At 38.0% G+C, this 25252-nt stretch overlaps 1 protein-coding gene across 19 annotated transcripts in view; it reads right to left on the bottom strand.

Annotated features, from left to right (window-relative positions):
* Positions 1 to 25252, bottom strand: part of KIAA1328 (KIAA1328 ortholog) — a 373028-nt gene that overhangs the window by 183979 nt on the left and 163797 nt on the right. For 11 of the 19 annotated variants that reach the window (XM_025429035.3, XM_049112695.1, XM_025429029.3 and 8 more), the window contains one exon: positions 15688 to 15762. The exons of the other annotated variants lie outside the window; for them this stretch is intronic. In XM_025429035.3, the coding sequence (XP_025284820.1) occupies positions 15688 to 15762 (75 nt within the window). The remainder of the gene's footprint in view (positions 1 to 15687; positions 15763 to 25252) is intronic. 19 annotated transcript variants of the gene reach the window in all.

Consider the following 25252-nt stretch of genomic DNA (forward strand, 5'->3'; position numbering starts at 1 on the left):
TGTATAGTGGGTAATTGAGGGTCTGCATCAGGGCTCTAATCCCAGAAAACTCTCAATACAACATGAGTTTTGAAACACTAAAATCTATATCCTTCTACTCTGAATATTACTCATTTTTTCATCCATTACACATTTTTCATTCTATACGATTAGAAATTCTATACGATCACAAAAGAAACTGTCAATTCTAATACTGGTGGGTGTCACCAGCAGCTCTGCCTTTCTTAAAATCCTCTCTGACCTCAATTTCATTGAGGTACATGCTTGGGTCTCTGCCAGGTCAAGTGCCAACTAAATTCTTCATTAAAAAAAAAATCATTTAAGGAACATTCATGCTCTAACTGCCACAAGGTAACTTTCAGAAAACTATCTTCTTAACACCAAAACAAACACAAAGAAATCCTACCAATAAATTTTAGAGGTTGTGAGATGCCATCTCAAGAGTCAGAAGTTGGTACTTGTGCTAAGACATTTTTCCTCCTTAAAAAGAAAAGTTTTTATACAATAGGTTTCATTACAGGAATGTATTGATTGAAACTAGTTTCATTGCCACTAATGTTCTGCTTAATTTTAAAGATAACATAATATTGAACAGAATAATGTGTTCTATTAATAACATTTTATTGAAACAGTAAACTGATTTATTGCATTTGTTTGTCCAAATAAGCACCCAGATCATTTGCCATAAATCTTCTTGAGTCTAAACAGAAGGCTGAGATGCAACTTGATAAAAATAAAAAGTTATCATAAAACATAATGAAAAATCCAATTTGAAAATTAAACAGTGCACTGCTCAGCTTCATGCTTTGTTTAGGGTCTGAAGCTTGAAATGAAGATGGAAGAGCTGCTGTAGTTACTTAAAATGGCTATTGTGAGTCTTCATTTGGGAAAACTATAAAAATAATTAGAGGAAGTCTGGCCATTTAGCTGCTCAGGCAATTCACTCTAGTCTCATTGTTGGTACACTTTAAAATATTTATTTTTTATTTCAAAATACTTTTAAGTTGAACTTTATTTGGTGGAGGTGAGAGAGGACAGAACTTAATACAAAACTTGTGTTCACAAACTACAATACTTCTTGTAGTTTCAGTTTTACTCAAACCCATTCTTATGTGAGTATGAACACACAGGAGCATGGAAATACACCTACTATTTCCAGCAGATGATATGTGAAAGGATGCCCATAAGATCATTCCTTCTAGAAAGGTGATCCAAATACCATTTGGAAGGGAATGTTTAGACTTCTCAGCCAAGAGGCCAAGATTATGTTCCACTATATATTTGCCAGTGGTTCTATATACACTTGGTCGTTTTCTGTAGCTGGTTTCTCTGACAGAGAAAGCTGTTAAAGATCTCTTTTATAGTATTTACCAGTCAGAAACATTCTTTTCTAAATTTATGTATAGCATTCTGGATATGGGAAAGTCTAGTGCTGTAATCTTTCAGGCTAATTTTGCAAAAGAAAGGTTATTTAACTATTTTCAAGAAATAGTTATGATTTAGCACAAGTTTAAAAAAGCGGTATTAGAGAAACTGTAATACAGATATTAGCTTTGGTATAAACTAGATTTATGAGTTCAACATTTAAATAAGCTGAATTTATTTATTTTTTTAACTTTTTTTTAAATTTATTTTTTATTGGTGTTCAATTTACCAACATACAGAATAACCCCCAGTGCCCGTCACCCATTCACTCCCACCCCCTGCCCTCCTCCCCTTCTACCACCCCTAGTTCATTTCCCAGAGTTAAGAGTCTTTATGTTCTGTCTCCCTTTCTGATATTTCCCACACATTTCTTCTCCCTTCCCTTATATTCCCTTTCACTATTATGTATATTCCCCAAATGAATGCGAACATATAATGTTTGTCCTTCTCCGATTGACTTACTTCACTCAGCATAATACCCTCCAGTTCCATCCATGTCTAAGCAAATGGTGGGTATTTGTCGTTTCTAATGGCTGAGTAATATTCCATTGTATACATAGACCACATCTTCTTTATCCATTCATCTTTCAATGGACACCGAGGCTCCTTCCACAGCTTGGCTATTGTGGACACTGCTGCTAGAAACATCGGGGTGCAGGTGTCCCGGCGTTTCATTGCATCTGTATCTTTGGGGTAAATCCCCAACAGTGCAATTGCTAGGTCATAGGGCAGGTCTATTTTTAACTCTTTGAGGAACCTCCACACAGTTTTCCAGAGTGGCTGCACCAGTTCACATTCCCACCAACAGTGTAAGAGGGTTCCCTTTTCTCTGCATCCTCTCCAATATTTGTGGTTTCCTGCCTTGTTAATTTTCCCCATTCTCACTGGTGTGAGGTGGTATCTCATTGTGGTTTTGATTTATATTTCCCTGATGGCAAGTGATGCAGAGCATTTTCTCATGTGCATGTTGGCCATGTCTATGTCTTCCTCTGTGAGATTTCTGTTCATGTCTTTTGCCCATTTCATGATTGGATTGTTTGTTTCTTTGGTGTTGAGTTTAAGAAGTTCTTTATAGATCTTGGAAACTAGCCCTTTATCTGATATGTCTTTTGCAAATATCTTCTCCCATTCTGTAGGTTGTCTTTTAGTTTTGTTGACTGTATCCTTTGCTGTGGAAAAGCTTCTTATCTTGATGAAGTCCCAATAGTTCATTTTTGCTTTTGTTTCTTTTGCCTTCGTGGATGTATCTTGCAAGAAGTTCCTGTGGCCGAGTTCAAAAAGGGTGTTGCCTGTGTTCTCCTCTAGGATTTTGATGGACTCTTGTCTCACATTTAGATCTTTCATCCATTTTGAGTTTATCTTTGTGTATGGTGCAAGAGAGTGGTCTAGTTTCATTCTTCTGCATGTGGATGTCCAGTTTTCCCAGCACCATTTATTGAAGAGACTGTCTTTCTTCCAATGGATAGTCTTTCCTCCTTTATCGAATATTAGTTGGCCATAAAGTTCAGGGTATACTTCTGGGTTCTCTATTCTGTTCCATTGATCTGTGTGTCTGTTTTTGTGCCAGTACCACACTGTCTTGATGACCACAGCTTTGTAGTACAACCTGAAATCTGGCATTGTGATGCCCCCAGATATGGTTTTCTGTTTTAAAATTCCCCTGGCTATTCGGGGTCTTTTCTGATTCCACACAAATCTTAAAATAATTTGTTCTAACTCTCTGAAGAAAGTCCATGGTATTTTGATAGGGATTGCATTAAACGTGTATATTGCCCTGGGTAACATTGACATTTTCACAATATTAATTCTGCCAATCCATGAGCACGGAACTCTACATAGAATTTATTTATTTTTAAAAATATTTTATTTATTTATTCATATGAGACACAGAGAGAGTGGCAGAGACACAGGCAGAGGGAGAAGCAGGCTCTATGCAGGGAGCCTGATGCAGGACTTTATCCCGGGACCCCAAGATCACGCCCTTGGCCAAAGGCAGGTGCTAAATCTCTCAGCCAGCCAGGAATCCCCAATAAGCTGAATTTATTAACCAACACTTAAGACTAACAATTATATCCCAGGTTACCAAATACCTACTACCTGCATAAATCTTTCACCTACTACTGTATAACAAACCGTAATTTATTCAGTGGTCTCTTGTTGGTGGAAATTTGGGTATTGTGCTGATTAATGAGGCATGGCTCATTCCACCCTGCATTTAATTGTAGGATTTGGGAAGCTACAAATCACATCTTCCAGACTCCCTTGCAGCCAGGGCTCTGGTTGGCTATTAGGTTCTGCCTCCTTCACATGATTTTGGAGGTCTCCTTTTGTTTGTCTTTGCCGATAAGGACAATGATGAGAACATGAGAATTCTCTCCAGTAAGAGTAGCTCAGGGAATAATTTTCAGTTTTCTGGGTAAGAAGCAGCAGTTGTGGCAGTAGCAGAAGCACCAATGACTTGATCTAGCTTCCTAACTCCTAGATCTCACTGGTGGGGGTCTACTCTGTAGTTTTCTGGGTGCCCACAGACCTCTGAAGCATAGCTCCAGCAAAGGTCTCAGAGCATTACCACTCACGTATATTAATTCTATATTGTTTTGAAGTCACTGCTGGAAGTGCAACATAAAATCTGCTTCTTCAGCCCTTCCAAAGCTTTTATTCCTAGTATTAAATTTCTTCATGCTTAAAATACCTAGAGTGGTTTCTGTTCTCCAGCCCTGATGGCCAGTTTATTGCTACTACAGCTGACCCTAGAACAACATGGTTTTGAACTGTGTGGGTCCACTTACACATGGATTTTTGTTCAATAAATACAGTACAGTATTATAAATGTATTTTCTCTATGATTTTAATAACATTTTCTTCTCTCTAGCTTCCTTTATTATAAGGATACAGTAAAAATACATATACAAAGTAGTGTTAACTGGCTGTTAACTAACTGTTTATGTTACTGGTAATACTTCTGGTCAACAGGATATTAGTAGTTAAGGTTTTGGGGAGTCTAAAGTTATATCCGCATATTTCCAACTGTGTAGGGTGTTGGCACCCTAATCCTCACCCACGTTGTTCAAGAGTCAACTACACTAACAATGCATTCATTTTTCTTTTTTAAAAATTACTACAATTTACACACCATAAGAATCACCCTTCTTAAGTACATAGCTCTTCAAGTTTTGAGAAATGAATGCAGTTGGGTAATCATCATAATAATCAAGATAGTTCTACCATACACAAAATTCCAAATGATTTGTAGTCAAGCTTTCCCTCCAACTTCAGACTCTGATTTATTTCTCTCTATTTTTCATTTCCTAGAATGTCATAGAAATGGACTCATATAATATGTAGGGGTTTTTTTAAGATTTTATTTATTTGTGAGAGAGAGAGAGAGAACACATGCAGGGAGAGTGGCAGGCAGAGGGAGAAGTAGGCTCCCTGCCCAGGAAGGAGCCCGATGCAACACTTGATCCCAGGACCCTGGGCTCATGACCGAAGCTGAGGGAAGGCACTTAACCATCTGAGTCATCCAGGTGTCCCAATTCAGTATGTAAACTCTTGAGTCTGGGTTGTCTTGCTTACCATAATGCACTTGAGATTCCTCTGGATATTGTGTACATCAATAGTCTTCTTTTTGTTTTTTGTTTTTTGCCAAGTAAGCTTATTTGGATTGTTTCTGGTTTTCAGGGAATATGAATAAGGCCACTGTAAGCATTCACGTACAGGCTTCCATGTGAATACAGACTTATGTTTCTCTGGTGTAAAAATCTAGAAGGCAATCCAGATGAAGTATGGACCTGGCCTAGGGTGAAAGCAGTGAAAGTGAAAAGAAATGGTAGGAGTTGGGATATACTCAGAAATAAGAATGGGCTGGATTTGGTGGTGGATTGGATCTGGGGGTGAGAGGAAGAGAGATTTCAATTAGTACTTCAAAGATGTATTCCAGAGAAACAGAAAGAATGGGAGTGCCATTTACTGAACTGGATAGATGAGGATATTAAAATTTAGAAAAGGATCAAGAGGGACGCCTGGGTGGCTTAGCAGTTGAGCGTCTGCCTTTGGCTCAGGGTGTGATCCTGGAGTTCCAGGATCAAGCCCAACATCGGGCTCCCTGCATAGAGCCTACTTCTCCCTCTGCCTGTGTCTCTGCCTCTCTCTGTGTGTTTGTCTCTCACGAATAAATAAAATCTTAAAAAAAAAAAAGAAAAGAAGATATCAAGAGTTCTTGATTGTAGTCATGCTAAATTTTAGATGTTAGTGGACAGATCAAGTATATGTTTACTGTTAGCTTCATTAGACTGAAAATATTTAAGGCAGAATCTATATCTTTTACTAATACATGATCTATAATTATAATGTAACAGATTAGAAGATTTAGGGGTATTCTTCACCTCTAAAATTCTGGAGTGAGAATCAGGCTGTCACAGGTGTACTAAGCTTCTTATATTTCACAAGAGGCTACTTGTAGGGTCCACATAATTTAGGTGAATATGACATTGCTCTGTGACAGCTTGATTCAGCATGTATACAGCAAAGAAATAAATACCACTTCTGTGAGAGTAAGAGGCAATTTCATGATTAGGGAATTCTTTGTATTGAATTTTCCATTTTTTGCTTCCATCAATTACTGCTATGCCTCTCCCCTTTTAGGTCAGAACAAACAGTTTTAGATACTGAGCTCTTCGTGTAGCATAATCTCTAATGACAGCATCATTTGAAATGAGTCTTAAGGCTGGACATAGTGTTTTAGCTTTGATGTTGCCTCATAATCAGAAAAGGATCACAAGGAGCCCCATCAACATTACCTCTTATTCTTCCACAGTGTGTGCATTGCTTACCTCCATCACTTTCTCTTTCATGGGTCTGCAACTCCAGGTAATGGGGACTAAAGCAGTTAAATCCCTATGTGACCCAAGGTAACTGCAGAACTAGAGGAAATTAATATGCCAAATCTTGGTGCCAGAATGAAATACATTATAGAAGTAGCTGAAAAGTGCTTCATTAAAGAAACTCACACAATGTTTTCAACTGCCTTTAAGATATCTTTAGTATTTTAAAATAGGCCAATGTATGAGAGTAGCCCAGCAATTCTGCTACTTGCCAGATTATATACTCCTCTACCCACCAACTGTATTTTCTTTAAAATGCCTCTTTGCCCAGATATAACATGGTTTTTCCTTGTTCTTTTCAATGACTAAACCTTGCTCTTTTTCTTTTTAGGATTTTATTTTTAAGTAATTTCTACACTCAATGTGGGGCTCGAACTCATAACCCCAAGATCAAGAGTCGCATGCTCTACAGACTGAGCCAGCCAGGGCCCCCCTAAGACTTGCTCTTTAAACTAACATTCTTGAATACATCTTTGTAAAGGCTCTAAAAGTTTTTAAAAAAGAACTTTTACCCTGATTTGTATCTTTTGAAAGACTTTTTCTGGTAGAGGCTTCTTTTTCCCTTATGATTTGTTATTCTTTCCTGGTTCTTTGTCTGTAATCTCTTTTTCTTCCTTCTGGGACTCTAATGATATAAAAGTTAAGTCCTTAAGGCTCTGTTCATTTTTCCCCCAATCTGTTTCTTCTTTCTCTTCTTAAACTGAATAATTTCTATCGATCTATCTTCAAGTTTACTGATTTCTCCTGTCACTCCATTATGCTGATGAGTCCACCAAGCAAATTTTTTATTTTAGGTATTATACTTTTAGGCTCTAAAATTTCTATTTGTTTAATAATTTTTATTTCTCCACTGAGACCTCCTATCCATTCATTTCAGGCATGTTTATCTTTATGCTCTGGAGAATTGCTATAATAGCTGCATTAAAGTCTTCACCTGGTAATTCCAATATCTGGGTGACCTTGGGGTTGACATTTGTTGACTGTCTTCTCCCTTGAGAAATGGTTGTAATTTTCTTCTTTTTTTTGTAGGTAGCATTATTTTGAGTTATATCATGGATATTTTAAATGTTATGTGTCGACTCTGAGTCCTATGACCTGCTATAATCTGCTTGAGCATTTGTTTTAGTAGGCAACCAAGTAGGCAAATCAGTGAGGTTCAGACCACAAATTCTTTCTGACCTTTTCTGATCAGTGGTTCTAATTTAATTTCAGTTCTCAGAGCCTTTGGTATGCTGCTATGGGTGTGTCTTATGCATTCACAGCTTAGTTCTTATGTTGGCCATATACATAAGGAAGAGACACCCTAGCCCTGATCTCTCTTTTCTGAGATGTCCCCTCAAGTTCTTTGGCTCACAGGAGCACCTTCTTTCTACTTCCTCTGGCAACAAAGGCAGGGCAGATGCAGCTCGGCAACCGGGCCTGTCTTTGGGGCAAAACTGGGAGAAGAGGGATAAAGGAAAAAAACAAGGGGATTCTCTTTATGCTCCTTAGACTGCTGAACCCATTTTCTTGGTTCTTCTGGCCAGAAAAATGAAGTTTCTACCACAGTTTTAGTTGGCAGCACCAAGCCATGAGAGAAAACAAACAAACCAAAAACCAAACAGTAGGGAGGAGGGGCAAGATGGTGGAAGAGTAGGGTCCCCAAATCACCTGTCTCCACTGAATTACCTAGATAACCTTCAAATCATCCTAAAAATCTACGAATTCGGCCTGAGATTTAAAGAGAGAACAGCTGGAATGCTACAGTGAGAAGAGTTCGCGCTTCTATCAAGGTAGGAAGACGGGGAAAAAGAAATAAAGAGACAAAAGGCCTCCAAGGGGGAGGGGCCCCGCGAGGAGCCGGGCTGAGGCCGGGGCGAGTGTCCCCAGGACAGGAGAGCCCCGTCCCGGAGAAGCAGGAGCTGCACCGACCTTCCCGGGCGGAAAGGGGCTCGCAGGGAGTTGGAGCAGGACCCCAGGAGGGAGGGGGTGCCCTCGGGCTCCCGGGGACACTAACAGACACCTGCGACCCGGGGAGAGCGCGCAAGACCCCAAGGCCGAACTCCCTAAGGGCTGTAGCGCGCACGGCAGGACCCGGAGCAGCTCGGAGGGGCTCGGGCGGCGGCTCCGCGTAGGGGGCTGCGGGGCGGGAGCGCGAATCCACCAGCGCAGGCCCCGGAGCACAGGGCGCCGGGACACAGCCCAGGATCCGGCCTCCCTCGGGACAGGCAGAGGCCGGGAGGGCCCAGGACAGCAAGGACGCTCCGGCCCGAGCTGAGCAGATCAGCGGCCCCGCCCCGGAGCCTCCAGGCCCTGCAGGCAGAGTGCTTCAGAGTTCCTGCGGGGGCTGACTCCAGGTTTTCAGAGCTGCCGCCGCCGCCACCGTGGTTGTTCCTCCTGGGGCCTCACCGAGTAAACAACCCCCACTGAGCCCAGCACCAGGCAGGGGACAGAGCAGCTCCCCCAAGTGCTAACACCTGAAAATCAGCACAACAGGCCCCTCCCCCAGAAGACCAGATAGACGGACAAGTTCCAGGGGAAGTTAAGGGACTTAAAGTATACAGAAGGTTTTTTCTTTTTTTTTTTCTTTTTGATTTCTGTTTGCTTACCCCACCCTTTTCTTTTCTTTCTTTCTTTTTCTTCTCTATTTTTCTTTTTTTTCTTCCTTTTTCTTTTTTCTTTTTCTCTTTTCTTTCCTTCTTTCTTCTCTTTTTCTCCTTTTCCCAATACAACTTGTTTTTGGCCACTCTGCACTGAACAAAATGACTAGAAGGAAAACCTCACCTCAAAAGAAAGAATCAGAAACAGTCCTCTCTCCCACAGAGTTACAAAATCTGGATTACTATTCAGTGTCAGAAAACCAATTCAGAAGCACTATTATACAGCTACTGGTGGCTCTAGAAAAAAGCATAAAGGACTCAAGAGACTTCATGGCTGCAGAATTTAGAGCTAATCAGGCAGAAATTAAAAATCAATAGAATGAGATGCAATCCAAACTAGAAGTCCTAACGACGAGGGTTAACGAGGTGGAAGAACGAGTGAGTGACATAGAAGACAAGTTGATGGCAAAGAGGGAAACTGAGGAAAAAAGAGACAGACAATTAAAAGACCATGAGGTTAGATAAAGGGAAATAAACGACAGCCTGAGGAAGAAAAACCTATGTTTAATTGGGGTTCCCGAGGGCGCCGAAAGGGACAGAGGTCCAGAATATGTATTTGAACAAATCCTAGCTGAAAACTTTCCTAATCTGGGAAGGGAAACAGGCATTCAGATCCAGGAAATAGAGAGATCCCCCACCAAAATCAATAAAACCCGTTCAACACCTTGACATCTAATAGTGAAGCTTGCAAATTCCAAAGATAAAGAGAAGATCCTTAAAGCAGCAAGAGACAAGAAATCCCTGACTTTTATGGGGAGGAGTATTAGGGTAACAGCAGACCTCTCCACAGAGACCTGGCAAGCCAGAAAGGGCTGGCAGGATATATTCAGGGTCCTAAATGAGAAGAACATGAGAGAATGAGAGCAAGGCTCTCATTCAAAATGGAAGGAGAGATAAAGAACTTCCAAGACAGGCAGGAACTGAAAGAATATGTGACCTCCAAACCAGCTCTGCAAGAAATTTTAATGGGGACTCTTAAAATTCCCCTTTAAGAAGAAGTTCAGAGGAACAATCCACAAAAACAAGGACTGAATAGATATCATGATGACACTAAACTCGTATCTTTCAATAGTAACTCTGAACGTGAACGGGCTTAATGACTCCATCAAAAGGCGCAGGGTTTCAGACTGCATAAAAAACCAGGACCCATCTATTTGCTATCTACAAGAGACTCATTTTAGACAGAAGGACACCTACTGCCTGAAAATAAAAGGTTGGAGAACCATTTACCATTCAAATGATCCTCAAAAGAAAGCAGGGGTAGCCATCCTTATAACAGATAAACTAAAATTTACCCTGAAGATTGTAGTGAGAGATGAAGAGGGACACTATCTCATACTTAAAGGATCTATCCAACAAGAGGACTTCACAATCCTCAATATATATGCCCCGAATGTGGGAGCTGCCAAATATATAAACCAATCAATAACCAAAGTGAAGAAATACTTAGATAATAATACACTTATACTTGGTGATTTCAATCTAGCTCTTTCTACCCTCGATAGGTCTTCTAAGCACAACATCTCCAAAGAAACGAGAGCTTTAAATGATACACTGGACCAGATGGAATTCACAAATATCTACAGAACTTTACATCCAAACTCAACTGAATACACATTCTTCTCAAGTGCACATGGAACTTTCTCCATAATAGACCACATACTGGGTCACAAATTGGGTTTGAACCAATACCAAAAGATTGGGATCGTCCCCTGCATATTCTCAGACCATAATGCCTTGAAACTAGAACTAAATCACAACAAGAAGTTTGGAAGGATCTCAAACACGTGGACGTTAAGGGCCATCCTGCTAAAAGATGAAAGGGTCAACCAGGAAATTAAGGAAGAATTAAAAAGATTCATGGAAACTAATGAGAATGAAGATACAACCGTTCAAAATCTTTGGGATGCAGCAAAAGCAGTCCTAAGGGGGAAATACATCACAATACAAGCATCCATTCAAAAACTGGAAAGAACTCAAATACAAAAGCTAACCTTACACATAAAGGAGCTAGAGAAAAAACAGCAGATTGACCCCACGCCCAGCAGAAGAAGAGAGTTAATTAAAATTCGAGCAGAACTCAATGAAATCAAGACCAGAAGAACTGTGAAATAGATCAACAGAACCAGGAGTTGGTTCTTTGAAAGAATTAATAAGATAGATAAACCATTAGCCAACCTTATTAAAAAGAAGAGAGAGGAGACTCAAATTAATAAAATCATGAATGAGAAAGGAGAGATCACTACCAACACCAAGGAAATACAAACGATTTTAAAAACATATTATGAACAGCTATATGCCAATAAATTAGGCAATCTAGAAGAAATGGACGCATTCCTGGAAAGCCACAAACTACCAAAACTGGAACAGGAAGAAATAGAAAACCTGAACAGGCCAATAACCAGGGAGGAAATTGAAGCAGTTATCAAAAACCTCCAAGACACAAGAGTCCAGGGCCAGATGGCTTCCCAGGGGAATTCTATCAAACGTTTAAAGAAGAAATCATACATATTCTACTAAAGCTGTTTGGAAAGATAGAAAGAGATGGAGTACTTCCAAATTCATTCTATGAGGCCAGCATCACCTTAATTCCAAAACCAGACAAAGACCCCACCAAAAAGGAGAATTACAGACCAATATCCCTGATGAGTATGGACACAAAAATTCTCAACAAGATACTAGCCAATAGGATCCAACAGTACATTAAGAAGATTATTCACCATGACCAAGTAGCATTTATCCCCGGGACACAAGGCTGGTTCAACACTTGTAAAAACATCAATGTGATTCATCATATCAGCAAGAGAAAAACCAAGAACCATATGATCCTCTCATTAGATGCAGAGAAAGCATTTGACAAAATACAGCATCCATTTCTGATCAAAACTCTTCAGAGCGTAGGGATAGAGGGAAAATTCCTCGACATCTTAAAAGCCATCTACGAAAAGCCCACAGCAAATATCATTCTCAATGGGGAAGCACTGGGAGTCTTTCTCCTAAGATCAGTAACAAGACAGAGTTGTCCACTGTCACCACTGCTATTCAACATAGTACTAGAAGTCCTAGCCTCAGCAATCAGACAACAAAAAGACATTAAAGGCATTCGAATTGGCAAAGAAGTCAAACTCTCCCTCTTCGCCGATGACATGATACTCTACATAGAAAACCCAAAAGCCTCCACCCCAAGTTTGCTAGAACTCATACAGCAATTTGGTAGCGTGGCAGGATACAAAATCAATGCCCAGAAATCAATGGCATTTCTATACGCTAACAATGAGACTGAAGAAAGAGAAATTAAGGAGTCCATCCCATTTACAATTGCACCCAAAAGCATAAGATACCTAGGAATAAAACTCACCAAAGAGGTAAAGGATCTATACTCTAAAAACTATAGAACACTTCTGAAAGAAATTGAGGAAGACACCAAGAGATGGAAAAATATTCCATGCTCATGGATTGGCAGAATTAATATTGTGAAAATGTCAATGTTACCCAGGGCAATTTACACGTTTAATGCAGTCCCTATCAAAATACCATAGATTTTCTTCAGAGAGTTAGAACAAATTATTTTAAGATTTGTGTGGAATCAGAAAAGACCCCGAATAGCCAGGGGAATTTTAAAAAAGAAAACCGTATCTGGGGGCATCACAATGCCAGATTTCAGGTTGTACTACAAAGCTGTGGTCATCAAGACAGTGTGGTACTGGCACAAAAACAGACACATAGACCAATGGAACAGAATAGAGAACCCAGAAGTGGACCCTGAACTTTATGGCCAACTAATATTCGATAAAGGTGGAAAGACTATCCATTGGAAGAAAGACAGTCTCTTCAATAAATGGCGCTGGGAAAACTGGACATCCACATGCAGAAGAATGAAACTAGACCACTCTCTTGCATCATACACAAAGATAAACTCAAAATGGATGAAAGATCTAAATGTGAGACAAGAGTCCATCAAAATCCTAGAGGTGAACACAGGCTCCCTTTTTGAACTCAGCCACAGTAACTTCTTGCAAGATACATCCACGAAGGCAAAAGAAACAAAAGCAAAAATGAACTATTGGGACTTCATCAAGATAAGAAGCTTTTGCACAGCAAAGGGTACAGTCAACAAAACTAAAAGACAACCTACAGAATAGGAGACGGTATTTGCAAATGATGTGTCAGACAAAGGGCTAGTATCCAAGATCTATAAAGAACTTCTTAAACTCAACACCAAAGAAACAAACAATCCAATCATGAAATGGGCAAAAGACATGAAGAGAAATCTCACAGAGGAAGACATAGACATGGCCAACATGCACATGAGAAAATGCTCTGCATCACTTGCCATCAGGGAAATATAAATCAAAACCACAATGAGATACCACCTCACACCAGTGAGAATGGGGAAATTAACAAGGCAGGAAACAACAAATTGTTGGAGAGGATGCGGAGAAAAGGGAACCCTCTTACACTGTTGGTGGGAATGTGAACTGGTGCAGCCACTCTCGAAAACTGTATGGAGGTTCCTCAAAGAGTTAAAAATAGACCTGTCCTATGACCCAGCAATTGCACTGTTGGGGATTTACCCCAAAGATACAGATGCAATGAAACGCCGGGACACCTGCACCCCGATGTTTATAGCAGCAATGGCCACAATAGCCAAACTGTGGAAGGAGCCTCGGTGTCCATCGAAAGACGAATGGATAAAGAAGCTGTGGTCTATGTACACAATGGAATATTACTCAGCCATTAGAAACGACAAATACCCACCATTTGCTTAGACGTGGATGGAACTGGAGGGTATTATGCTGAGTGAAGTAAGTCAATCGGAGAAGGACAAACATTATATGTTCTCATTCATTTGGGGAATATACATAATAGTGAAAGGGAATATAAGGGAAGGGAGAAGAAATGTGTGGGAAATATCAGAAAGGGAGTCAGAACATAAAGACTCTTAACTCTGGGAAATGAACTAGGGGTGGTGGAAGGGGAGGAGGGCAGGGGGTGGGGGTGAGTGGGTGATGGGCACTGAGGGGGACACTTGACGGGATGAGCACTGGGTGTTATTCTGTATGTTGGTAAATTGAACACCAATAAAAATTATTTTATTAAAAAAAAAAAACAAAGAGTAGGAAACTTACCCCCAAACTGCTTCTCCAAGTTTTGACTTCTTACCACTGTCTGCCTGCTTTTGTTTACTTACATAGCTGCTTTTGCATTTTGTCCAGAGCTGTTAATTCTAATCAGCAGAAAAGGTAAGCTTTATAAGGGTTTACCACATGATAGCAGGAGTATAAACTTTCTAAAATACCTTTAACGAAAGTCATGGAACTATAAACTTCTATGGAAATCATAGATACTAGCTGCTTGAATCAAACCACAAAATCTTAATAAGCAAAATACAAAAAATCCTAAATCATAAGTATTAATATAAAACAATCATCAAGATGAAAAAGGAATTTTTCATAGCTAAATATCTGAACTAATGAAGTCAGACTGCCAACTGGTCATGCTGGTTATAAAGAAACTGACCAAAATAATTCCTGAAGAATTTTCTACTATTCTTTTTTTAAAAGTAACTTTTTAAGTGAGGAGTGAAGGGAGAAGAGGACAAGCATAAGAAGAAGCAAGGGGTTTAATATTGCAAAGTCAAAGCATCAACCAGGTGCCTCAGGGTAGTTTCCTTCCATTTGAACATCTTGCAGTGTCACAGACACAGACAGGAAAGCAAATCCAACGTGTATGTCCAAGTGAGACACAGGCAGTGTTCTGACAGATCCAAATGTCTAGCTCTACACATAACAAATTTTCTCCTAAAACCTTGCCAAGATAGTGCATCTGATCTTCAGCCTCCTGATACAGTGAAGGCTAGATGAAATACATATTATGATCTCTCTTGGAATTAGAAACGTTAAAGAGTACAGCAAAATAAAGAGGGTACTTCAGAGAAAATTCTTTAGCTTTTCAAAAACTGCAAATGCTAACATCAGAACTCTATTACAAAAACGTAGAGGACTCCTCCTGCCTGCCCCCTTCCTTGCATATGGTCACTTTTTGGTAAGACTGGTATATTACGGGTAGTAAGATGATTATTTTTTATATTATATTCTGATAGCTTCCCAAGTATGTATTTGCTTTCTGTTTTTACAGTTTAGAGCCCTTTTCAAGAGACTCAGTAATCAATGAGAACACATAAACATTCTCATCTACTCCACAAACATTCTCATCTACTCTATCTACAACTAAACTGTGTTAGGATCCTGGCTCTACTCATTTTAGCCTTAAATTGACTTTGAGCAACTTACATAATCTTCCTTACATCCGTAAAAGAGAATATCTTTTATCCTCTTTTACCTCAGAAGAGGTACCTCAGAAGGTTAAAGGGTAAAAATTAAATATGTCAATATATATGAAGAATTTAAAATAGTATCTGATACAGAGTATTATGTAAATATCACTTATCATTGTTGCTGCTGTTATTATTAAAATAGGTATAAGTCTAACAAGTTAGACAAGTGGGAAAATAATAGATTGTAGAGTCAGACAGAAGGTTTGGTAGTGTGCCTGACACTAACCATGTAACCTTGGACAAGTACCTCAGCTTTAGAAAAGCTATTTCATCATTTGTGAAAAGGAGACAATAATATCTACTTATAGCATTTTGAGGATTAATAAAAGATACTGTTCATAAAACAAATTACACACAGAGAAGTGATCAATAAATAATAAATAACAGTGATTATTATCATCACCATCACCCAGCTTCTTTCCAAACAATAAGGAATTCGTCTGTCCTCTGAAGAAGTCATGCATTTTACTTTGAGTTCCTTGAAAGAAATCACAAAAATGCAAATTTAATTTTGCTGCATAACACTAGCCAAAGAATTTTCCTGTATCTCAGGAAGAGAGAAACAGGAGGAAGGTGTCTTTATCTAAGTTTGCCAAATCCAATCCTCTGACAAAAGTACATGGAGTGTTAGAGGTCTAAGTAAGAACACATTAACAAGGCAGTTTCATCATGTATGTACTATTTATTTTAAGAGCAATCACTTCACCTTGTTGCTTTACTGATGTATCAGTGATTTGTCTGTACTAAAAAACGGTTTTTGATTTGAGGCCTGTAAAAATAAAATCAGAGCTCTGATTAAAGTTGGTGCATTGAATAGTAAAGGAATAGTAAAGGAATAGTAAAAAGGTACAGACACACAAGGGTAAAAAAAAATTAGAAAATATAATAACAAAACTTTGAATGTTGGAAAGTACATGGATAAAATGGTAACTGAATTCACCTGAACAAAGCAGAATTCTAATTCAGAAGTAGGCTGATTGGTATTAGCTCAGAAATGGGAAGCACTGGATATTACTAAAAATGAGGGTAGAAATGAGGCTGAAAAGAGGAGTGCTGGGGTGCCTGGGTGGCTCAGTCAATTAAGCATCTGCCTTTAGCTCAGGTCATGATCCCAGAGTCTTGGGATCAAGTCCCACATAGGCTCTTTGCTCAGAGTCTGCTACTCCCTCTCCTTCTGCCTACCACTCTACTTGTGTGCTCTGTCAAATAAATAGTCTTTTTTTTTTTTTTTAAGAGGAGTGTTGATTGAAAGTCTCTTTAAAAAGAAGATTTGTTTTAGAAGAAGATTAGTTTTTTTTAAAAAAAAAGAAGGTATGTAAAATAAGAACTCAAGAAAGAGACTATGCAGCAGCAGAAGAGAAGGAAAAAATTTTCAAAACTAGAGCATTAAGGGATCCCTCGGTGGCGCACCGGTTTGGCGCATGCCTTTGGCCCAGGGCACGATCCTGGAGACCCGGGATCCAATCCCATGTCGGGCTCCCGGTGCATGGAGCCTGCTTCTCCCTCTGCCTATGTTTCTGCCTCTCTCTCTCTCTCTCTCTGTGACTATCATAAATAAATAAAAATTTTTAAAAAAAGCATAGAGCTTGAAAAAAAAACTAGAGCATTAAAAAATCACGTGATACTAGGGGTCAATCTATGCTGTGCCCCTAATTAGCTATGTGACTACAGTGCCCAAGTTTCCACTTCTGTAAATGAAGGAGTGGATCAGATGAGTGGTTCTTATCCAGGGTACCTGGTTATGTGTATTATAGAACAAGCTCCCCATCACTGAAGAAGGTGATCTCAAAAAGCCATTTCTAATTTCAACATGCTTTACACTTCAAATAGCAAAGCTCACTCAACAGAAACTGAGATTTCCTTTAAACCATCCTGAAGGACACCAGGAACAGGCATAGAAGTGTAACAATATGAATTTACTCCACTAATGAACGTTTGTAAAATGAATGAATGTACCCATGGTAGTACTGTCATGATTCAGTTTTATATCTCAAATTAAATATGTTCATTTCCAATAGACTACTATAACATACAAACCTTCTCGATATGGAAAGTTTATAAATGGATTCATAAACTATATAACTAATACTCATAAGTCTATCCTAGATGTCCAGCTGACTTTAATGTTGCTGTTTTCAACTATTGTTTCAATTCTTCTGTCACAGAATCTCAGCCTTACCTTTTCTTTTTTTGTATTCTTCTTTTTGTATTATTTGAGAAGTAATAAATAAGCACAGAAGTAAAATTACAATTATTAGGAGGAAATAAAATGAAAAGCAAAAGCACATCTGTCCCACTGACAGCTGTGGACCCTCTTCTCCATCTCTGACATTAATTATTCCTGTAATACCTCCCCAACTTTACTATGTGTAGGCCTCTATTTCTTCAATTATATTTATATATTTATTGAGGAAATCCAGCAATTTTCTCATTACAAAAGGTGAAGAATTTAGCTCACTTACACTACTATATCCTTTAAATTTTTTCTTAGTTATATTTTTATCTTCAGTTCTATACATTAACTTTCTTTTTTCTTAGGATTTTATTTATTCATAAGAGACACACAGAGAGAGGCAGCGACATAGGCAGAGGGAGAAGCAGGTTCCCTGCAGGGAGCCCAATGCAGGACTCATTCCTAGGACCTTGGTTCATGCCCGGAGCCGAAGACAGACACTCAACCACTGAGCCACCCAGGCTTCTCTATATGCTACCTTTCTAACTTGGAATAATTATGAGCTCTACTTGATCCACTACTTTAGACTATATGTCCTGACTACTCATTCTGTAATATAAGAAAATCAGTATCCATATTTCCTTCCACCTCTATGCCTCTGCATCATATTCCAACTTCTAATATCATGCCATCTCTTTCAAATCATCAAGGTTTTAACATTTGTATTCTTTTCAGAAACAATGATTGGGTCTTCCACGCTTTGTGTGCAGACTTATTATGAAAACAAAGTCTATAAACACATAAAATAGGTGAATACTTGTTAGAGTGGACACAGGACATATGGTTAGATTAATGGAAAGTAAGATGTCAGCATGTAGTCACTAAACCAGACACCTGAAAAAGAGTGTTCTAAATATAGAGATCAATGGCATCATCTTTCTAATATTTAACTCCTCAGAATCACATCTCATTTTGGTTTACTTCATTTTTAACCATTACTTTCTTGTTCAGCTTTTCATTTTTACTACATTTCTAAGTACCTTCTTCTCCCAGTTGGTAAGAATACTTGCTGTTCCCTTGGCTCAGAACATTCTTTCTAGGCTCTTCATATATTGCCCTTTAATACTTGAGGTTTCAGCTCCAGTGATACCTCCTCACCAAAAGATTGCAGTTGTTTAATCATATTATTTGTAAAAGTGCTCAATTAAATACTGATTTGCTCTTAAGTAGCTTCTTTCCAGAACTGCTGCATGGCTGTGCTCCAGCAATATTAAAAAAAAAAAAAGGATCCAGGAAAGATGAATGTACAGCATTTAAGAAACACTGGAACTAACCCAAAAGTAAAGCATAAGAAAAGGCCACATGTGGAAAAAAATGCAATTGGACCCTTGCCTCACACCAGTCCCCAAAATCAATTCCAGGTGAATTATAAACCTGCATATCAAAGACAAAACTATAAACATTTAGAAGATGATGTACACGAAAGAGTATTCTATGTCTTGGAGGAGAAAAGGATCCAAAAGGCACAAATCATAAAAGATAATAAATTCAACTATCTTAAAATTAAGAACTTCTATTTATCAAAAACACCATAAAGACAGTGAAAGATAAGCCATAAACTGGCCAAAGATGTTTGTAATACATACAACCAACAGAGGAAAACATCCAGATTATATGAAGAACTTTTACAAATCAATACGAAATGACAAACTACCCAAAAGAAAAGTGGGCAAAATCTGACAAGGCATTTCACAGAAAAGGAAAACAACAATATACATATGGAAAAAGGGCTTGACTCCCTTGGGAGTCTGAGAAATAGAAATGTAATTGACTATCAAATGCCCTTTGTGGCCCCAGAAAAACCACACTTCCCAGGAGTCCCTTCCTGCTGACTCTACTCTGGCCCAGTTACTCACTTTAACCAATAGACCCTTTGCCAGTTGTACCAAATCTGGAAAAAGACTTGGCAACTTCCATTCTTGCAGGAGGCCCTGAATGTGCAAGTGAAAAGTCTAGCTACTTTGCTAGATGAACCACAGGGAGATGAGAGCCTACCTGGAGAGAGAAGGAAAGGCCCAGCCTTGCCAGTGTCATAGTTAACAGCCAATTCCAAGAGCCTCATGGGTGACCACAGGGAGGATCAGTAGAACAAGCACGCAGTTGAAGCTAGCTGAAACTGCAGAGTGTAGTTGCTTGTTTGGGGATGGTTGGTTACGTGGTAATAGATAATTGAAACTAATTTTTTTTTTTTTTTTTTTTTTACTGTTTTTGTTTTCCAAAAGCTTGGAGGTAAAAGCTGTCAAATATACTGAGGGGAAAAAAAAAAAAAAAAACCTACTCAGTAAAGTCTTAAGACTTTTTGTGACCACATATACTACTGGCATTGTGGTTAGCTAACTAAATTTCCAGTTATCTATTAGTTAATATTACTTTTACAATTTAAAATATTTTTAAATAAATTAAGTACCAATGAGTGAATAGATAGAACAGATAAAAAATGAAGAGTAAAGGGAGTTATTAATTTTTTGAAAATCTAGAAATCTTATTAACTGTTAACCCAAAGAGCTACCTCAACTGAAGGCAAAGCAGACTACCATTCCATCAGCAGTATCTACTATTGATATATGTCACTCTCTTCTATCAACAAGCACCTATAATTTGTCAATATCTACCATTTCAAAACATTTTTATATTCTTTGAACACGTATCTCCACGTCAGGAAGTTTACCCAGAGAAACACTTGCAAACATATTCAAAACTATACATACAAGACAAAACAAAAAACTATATGTAAAAGAATATTCACTGCAGCATTCTTTGTAATAGGAGCAAATTAGAATCATATATCATCAAGATTCATTAAATAAATTATGATACATCTATACACCAAAATACTGAATGGGCTTTAAAAAGGATGCCATGAATATGTGTATGTACTCCCCTGGAAGGTATATGAGACATTATTAAGAAAATAAAATTATAAAAATAACTTGTATAGGATTAACCTACTTGTCTAAAACTATAGTATTAGATCTGCAGAGAAAAAAATCTGGAGCAGTGTACATTAAAATTAACAGTAGTTATTCGTGAGGATAGAGAATGCAGAGGACTTGGAATTAACATACCATATATTTTTGAATTGCTTGAATATTCTAAGACCAAAATGTGTCATCATAACAGTAACAAAGAAAAAATAAACTATCTTAAAAGAAACTGTCTTTCCTGGTTTGTGTTCAATTTCTCATTCCTTACCTTTTTCTGGAGTTCCTGTGGCTGAATCTCTCTTCTAAATGATTTAAAGAAATCAAAAAGCCATGTTTAGATAGGAATAAAAGCAGAAAAAAATTGAGGGAAAAACTGAGTGGGGGTTTCTGTCCCTCTAGATTACTCACGTGGATTCCTTATGCCCTATTCGGGAGCAAATGCTAGATTGGATGGACCACAGGTCGAAGTTTAGGTAGCAATTCTGATGAACCCAAGTTAACAGGTGGACTCAGCAATTCATTTTATCAAGTGCCACTTTTCTTTGTGCTTTAAATCAAATGAACACCGGGGTTTACAAAAATTTTATTCTTAGAGGAGGGAAAAACCCTTTATTCACCCTTTATTTCATTCTCAAAGCACTTGGTGCTGGTGAATATAATACACCAGGACTGAACAGAAATGAAAGCCAGGTGTGGTAATCAATCCCTAAATTGACATCATACTTCAAGCTGAATGTTGTAAGTGCAAATGATGAATAACTAAACACAGGGACATTCCCAAACAGATGATATTTTTGGTTTTCACCAGAGTCTACTTCACAATAAAAAAAAAAAAAATCAATTCTAACAGTAACAATGATAACAGTTGGGAAGGTGTTGTACAGCATGTACTGCATTGTAAGTAAAAATGTGTTTGTTTTACATTTATTAATTCATTAGATCCTGGCAGATACTCTGTAAGTTATATTCTCTTTTTCTTCTGCATTTTGCAGATGAAGAAGTTGACACTTGCTCATGTTAAGTAACTTCCCCCAAGGTCACAGTAGGTGGAAGAGCTTACTATATAAAAACCTAAATATTCTGGCCCAAAGTTCATGCTCTTAGATGGCATTTAGAAGGAATCCTTGAGGAATGAGCAGAAAAACATCTTGTCCACCAAAATGTAAGCCCTAAAGCGAAACTATAAATATAAATCAGTACCCCAAATATTGCTTGAGGAACCAGAATGCTGTACCTTGTCAAATGATCACCTATAAAATCTTTCATATACATAGTATTTTAAAACCATGAATCACAATCTAGGATATAGCAAAATGCCTAAGGTTTCTAACTCAATGGTGATGGCTGTCCATTTACTGGTCAGGAGAGCAATAATATATTGAAGAGTAAACTGATGAAGTATGCATAATATCTAGCTATATCTTGTTAACAGGCATAGCAAAAAAAATTTTTTTAATGGAAATCTCAGGTTTTATAGCTACTTATTCAATATATATTCACTTATATAAAGAGTCATAGTGAAAAACATTTAAAAGTCAAGTTATCTGCAGAAAAGATTCATATAAAACTTATTTTCAGAAACTGATATTCAACTGATTGCCATCAGTTGATTGCTCTTATATATGTAAACTTCATTCAAGTTTCTGCAGGTTTGAAAATACAAAGACTGACATTTAAAGCCTGTGTAATGTATCATTAAAAAGACATTAAAATGGGAACATTTCTAACTTGTCAAGAATACACAGTTTGTTAGGACAACAACTATAGTAATTGTTTACAAGTTTCCTTTATGAGTATTAAATATATCATGAACTGTTAAATATATTAAAGGGGAAAAGATAAAGCTGAACCAGGGTTGGAGAATTTAAATTTACTTGGCTCACAATAAGGCCAGGCAACTAAAACTTTAAAGGAAAATCATGCAGTTCTTTCTTTTTTTAAAATAGTTTTATTGAAGTATAATTGATATGCAATAAACTACATATATTTATATTGCACAATTTGATTGGTATTAGCATATGTATATACCTAGGAACCATCACCACAGCCAAGATAACAAACTCCATCACCTCTAAAAGTCTTTCTGTGTCTCTTTGTAACCTTGTACTCACCCACTCTTGTACCTGATGAACTAGGTGAACACTAATCTACTGTCATTAGAGATTATTTGGCTTTTTCTGGTTTTAAGTTGATGGAATTATATAGTTTGTAATCTTTTAAGTCTGGATTCTTTTTTTTTTTTTAAGTCTGGATTCTTTAACTTAGTTTAATTATTTTGACTTTTATCCATTTTTTTTTAAATTTTAATTATTTATGATAGTCACACAGAGACAGAGAGAGAGAGAGAGAGGCAGAGACACAGGCAGAGGGAGAAGCAGGCTCCATGCACCGGGAGCCCGACGCGGAATTCGATCCCAGGTCTCCAGGAACGCGCCCTGGGCCAAAGGCAGGCGCTAAACTGCTGCACCACCCAGGGATCCCTATCCATATTTTTTCATGTATTAGTAGTTCCTTTTTATTGCTGTGTAGTATTCCATTATGTGGATATAGCCCAATTTGTTTATCAGTGCATCTGCTAATAACATGTGAGTTGTTTCAAGTTTGAGGCTATTAAAAATAAAGCTGCTGTGAACAACAGTATGTGGATGTGTGCTTTTATTTCTCTTGGGTAAATACCTAGTAAAATGGATGGATCATATAGTAGATGTATGTTTTGAACTTAAACAGACTTCTGTGAAGTTGTTATACAATTCTTACATTTGTATCAGCAGTGCACGAGAGTTCCAGTTCCTCCACATTTTTGACAGGGTAAGTCTTTAAAATTCTGGCCAATAGCCAAATTACTTATAGCAGTGTAGTGGTACATTACTGTGATTTGACTGTTCATTTCCCTAATTGTTAATGATATTGAGCATCTTCTCAGGTGTTTACTTGCCATCTATACATCTTCTCTTGTGAAGCATCTGTCTTAATCTCTTGCCTGTTTTAATTTAAAAATTTTATTTATTTATTCATGAGAGACACACAGAGAGAGGCAGAAACATAGGTAGCAGGAGCCTGATGCAGGACTCGATCCTGGGACCCTGGGATCACGACCTGATCACGTTCTTTTAACAGAACTTTCTGAAAATTTTGATGAAGCCTAATTTCTCAATTGGTTCTTTTATGGATTGTGTTTCTGGTATTATAGCTAATGAATCTGTGACTAATCCAAGGTTGTAAAGATTTTCCCCTGGAAGTTTTATAGTTTTTGGTTTTACACTTATGTCTATGATCCATAAGAGAAGATCTAACTGGAATACTCTATCTAATACCCCATGAATTATTAATTTTATTCCTCAGGTTGATAGGAACAAGCAATATTCCCAGTTGTTATTTTACTTATATTAATTATGAAATGAAATAATCACTTTCTTTGAAAAGTTTCCATCCCTTGCTCACCAATTAGGTTTTCCTCATTAGTTGGAACTAACTCCAAAATACTAGTACTTTTTATTTTTTTACTACCTCTTCGCCATCATTTAGGCCAAACACCATATTCCGAACTTAGAACAGTATGTCTTCTAGCATATACCTAATATTACATATTTGAAGTCCCTATTACTATCTTATTTCCATGGCAAAATTTACTTGGTTTTAGGATAGCATCATCTACTTCCTATCCTGTAGACTCTCACAATTACATCACTTCTATATTTCTTTCCTATTGTTTTTACCCAAATGCTTTTAACTGTGATTCCGGTTTCTTCATTCTTAAATTCTTAAATCAATTGTAACTGTAAGTTGACACTGATTTAGAACTGATTTAAAGGCCTAATTTATTTCTCAATCTGCTTCTATAATGTCCATAGTTTACATCTGTGATAGACATAAGAGCTTCTCTAAAGTGCTACAGTTCACCCCTAAGGTTTGAGCCTTCACAAGCATACTGATAAGCATTCACGCTATCTTCTTTCAAGGCAATACTCGCCTGGAGCTGAGGGAGAAAGAAATCTGTGGTTTAAGGCTCAGAGACAACTATGATAACATACTTTTGGAGAACTGAGGAAAGTAAATCCCAAAATAAAAAACAGTGGCAAGGTTAGAGTCTGACCTGTAATAAGGAGAATACTCATTGCTGACTACTTGATAAAAGAAAACAGCAGTGGCAAGGATTAAGAGGAAAGACTGGCTGCTGCTGTAGCCTGCAAGAAGTTGAAATAGGGATGCCAGAGTGGCTCAGTTGATTAAGGGTCTGCCTTTGGCTCACATCATGATCCCAGGGTTCTGGGATTGAGCCCTGCATCAGGGGGCCCTGTTCAGTGGGGAGTCTGCTTTTCCCTCCTCCTTTGCCTCTCTCCTCCAGTTCTGCTTGTGATCATTCTCTCGTGCTCTCTCTCAGATAAATAAATAAAATCTCAAAAAACAAAAAGAAGTTGAAATAGCCCCACGAGGTAAAACAGTAGGTGTGTAGTATAATTACTTTTTATTAATCTCTAAGGAACACTAATGTTCAACAAAAAGAGAGTAAAGAGACTGGACAAAAGGAAAGTTAAAAATAGGTTAAAAGTTCCAAGTCTGAATGTTGATTGAGGCATATCCAGATGCAGAAAAGAGTTAACACAGCAGGCCTGAAACTGCTATCCTTAGAAAACCCTGTTTGCAAGGCTGACTCTTGGCAGCCAGCATGAGAGCTTGGATTTTGGAAGGATTTTCATCATCCCCTAACTGATAATGGTATTTTACCATGCCCAAATGGTTTGTAGAAACAATATAGTTTATGCTGAACATCTGTTTTCCTTCTACAAGTCTGGAAATCAGCACATGCTAGG

This window comes from Canis lupus, chromosome 7 (genome assembly GCF_003254725.2).
Source record: "Canis lupus dingo isolate Sandy chromosome 7, ASM325472v2, whole genome shotgun sequence".
NCBI lineage: Eukaryota > Metazoa > Chordata > Mammalia > Carnivora > Canidae > Canis > Canis lupus.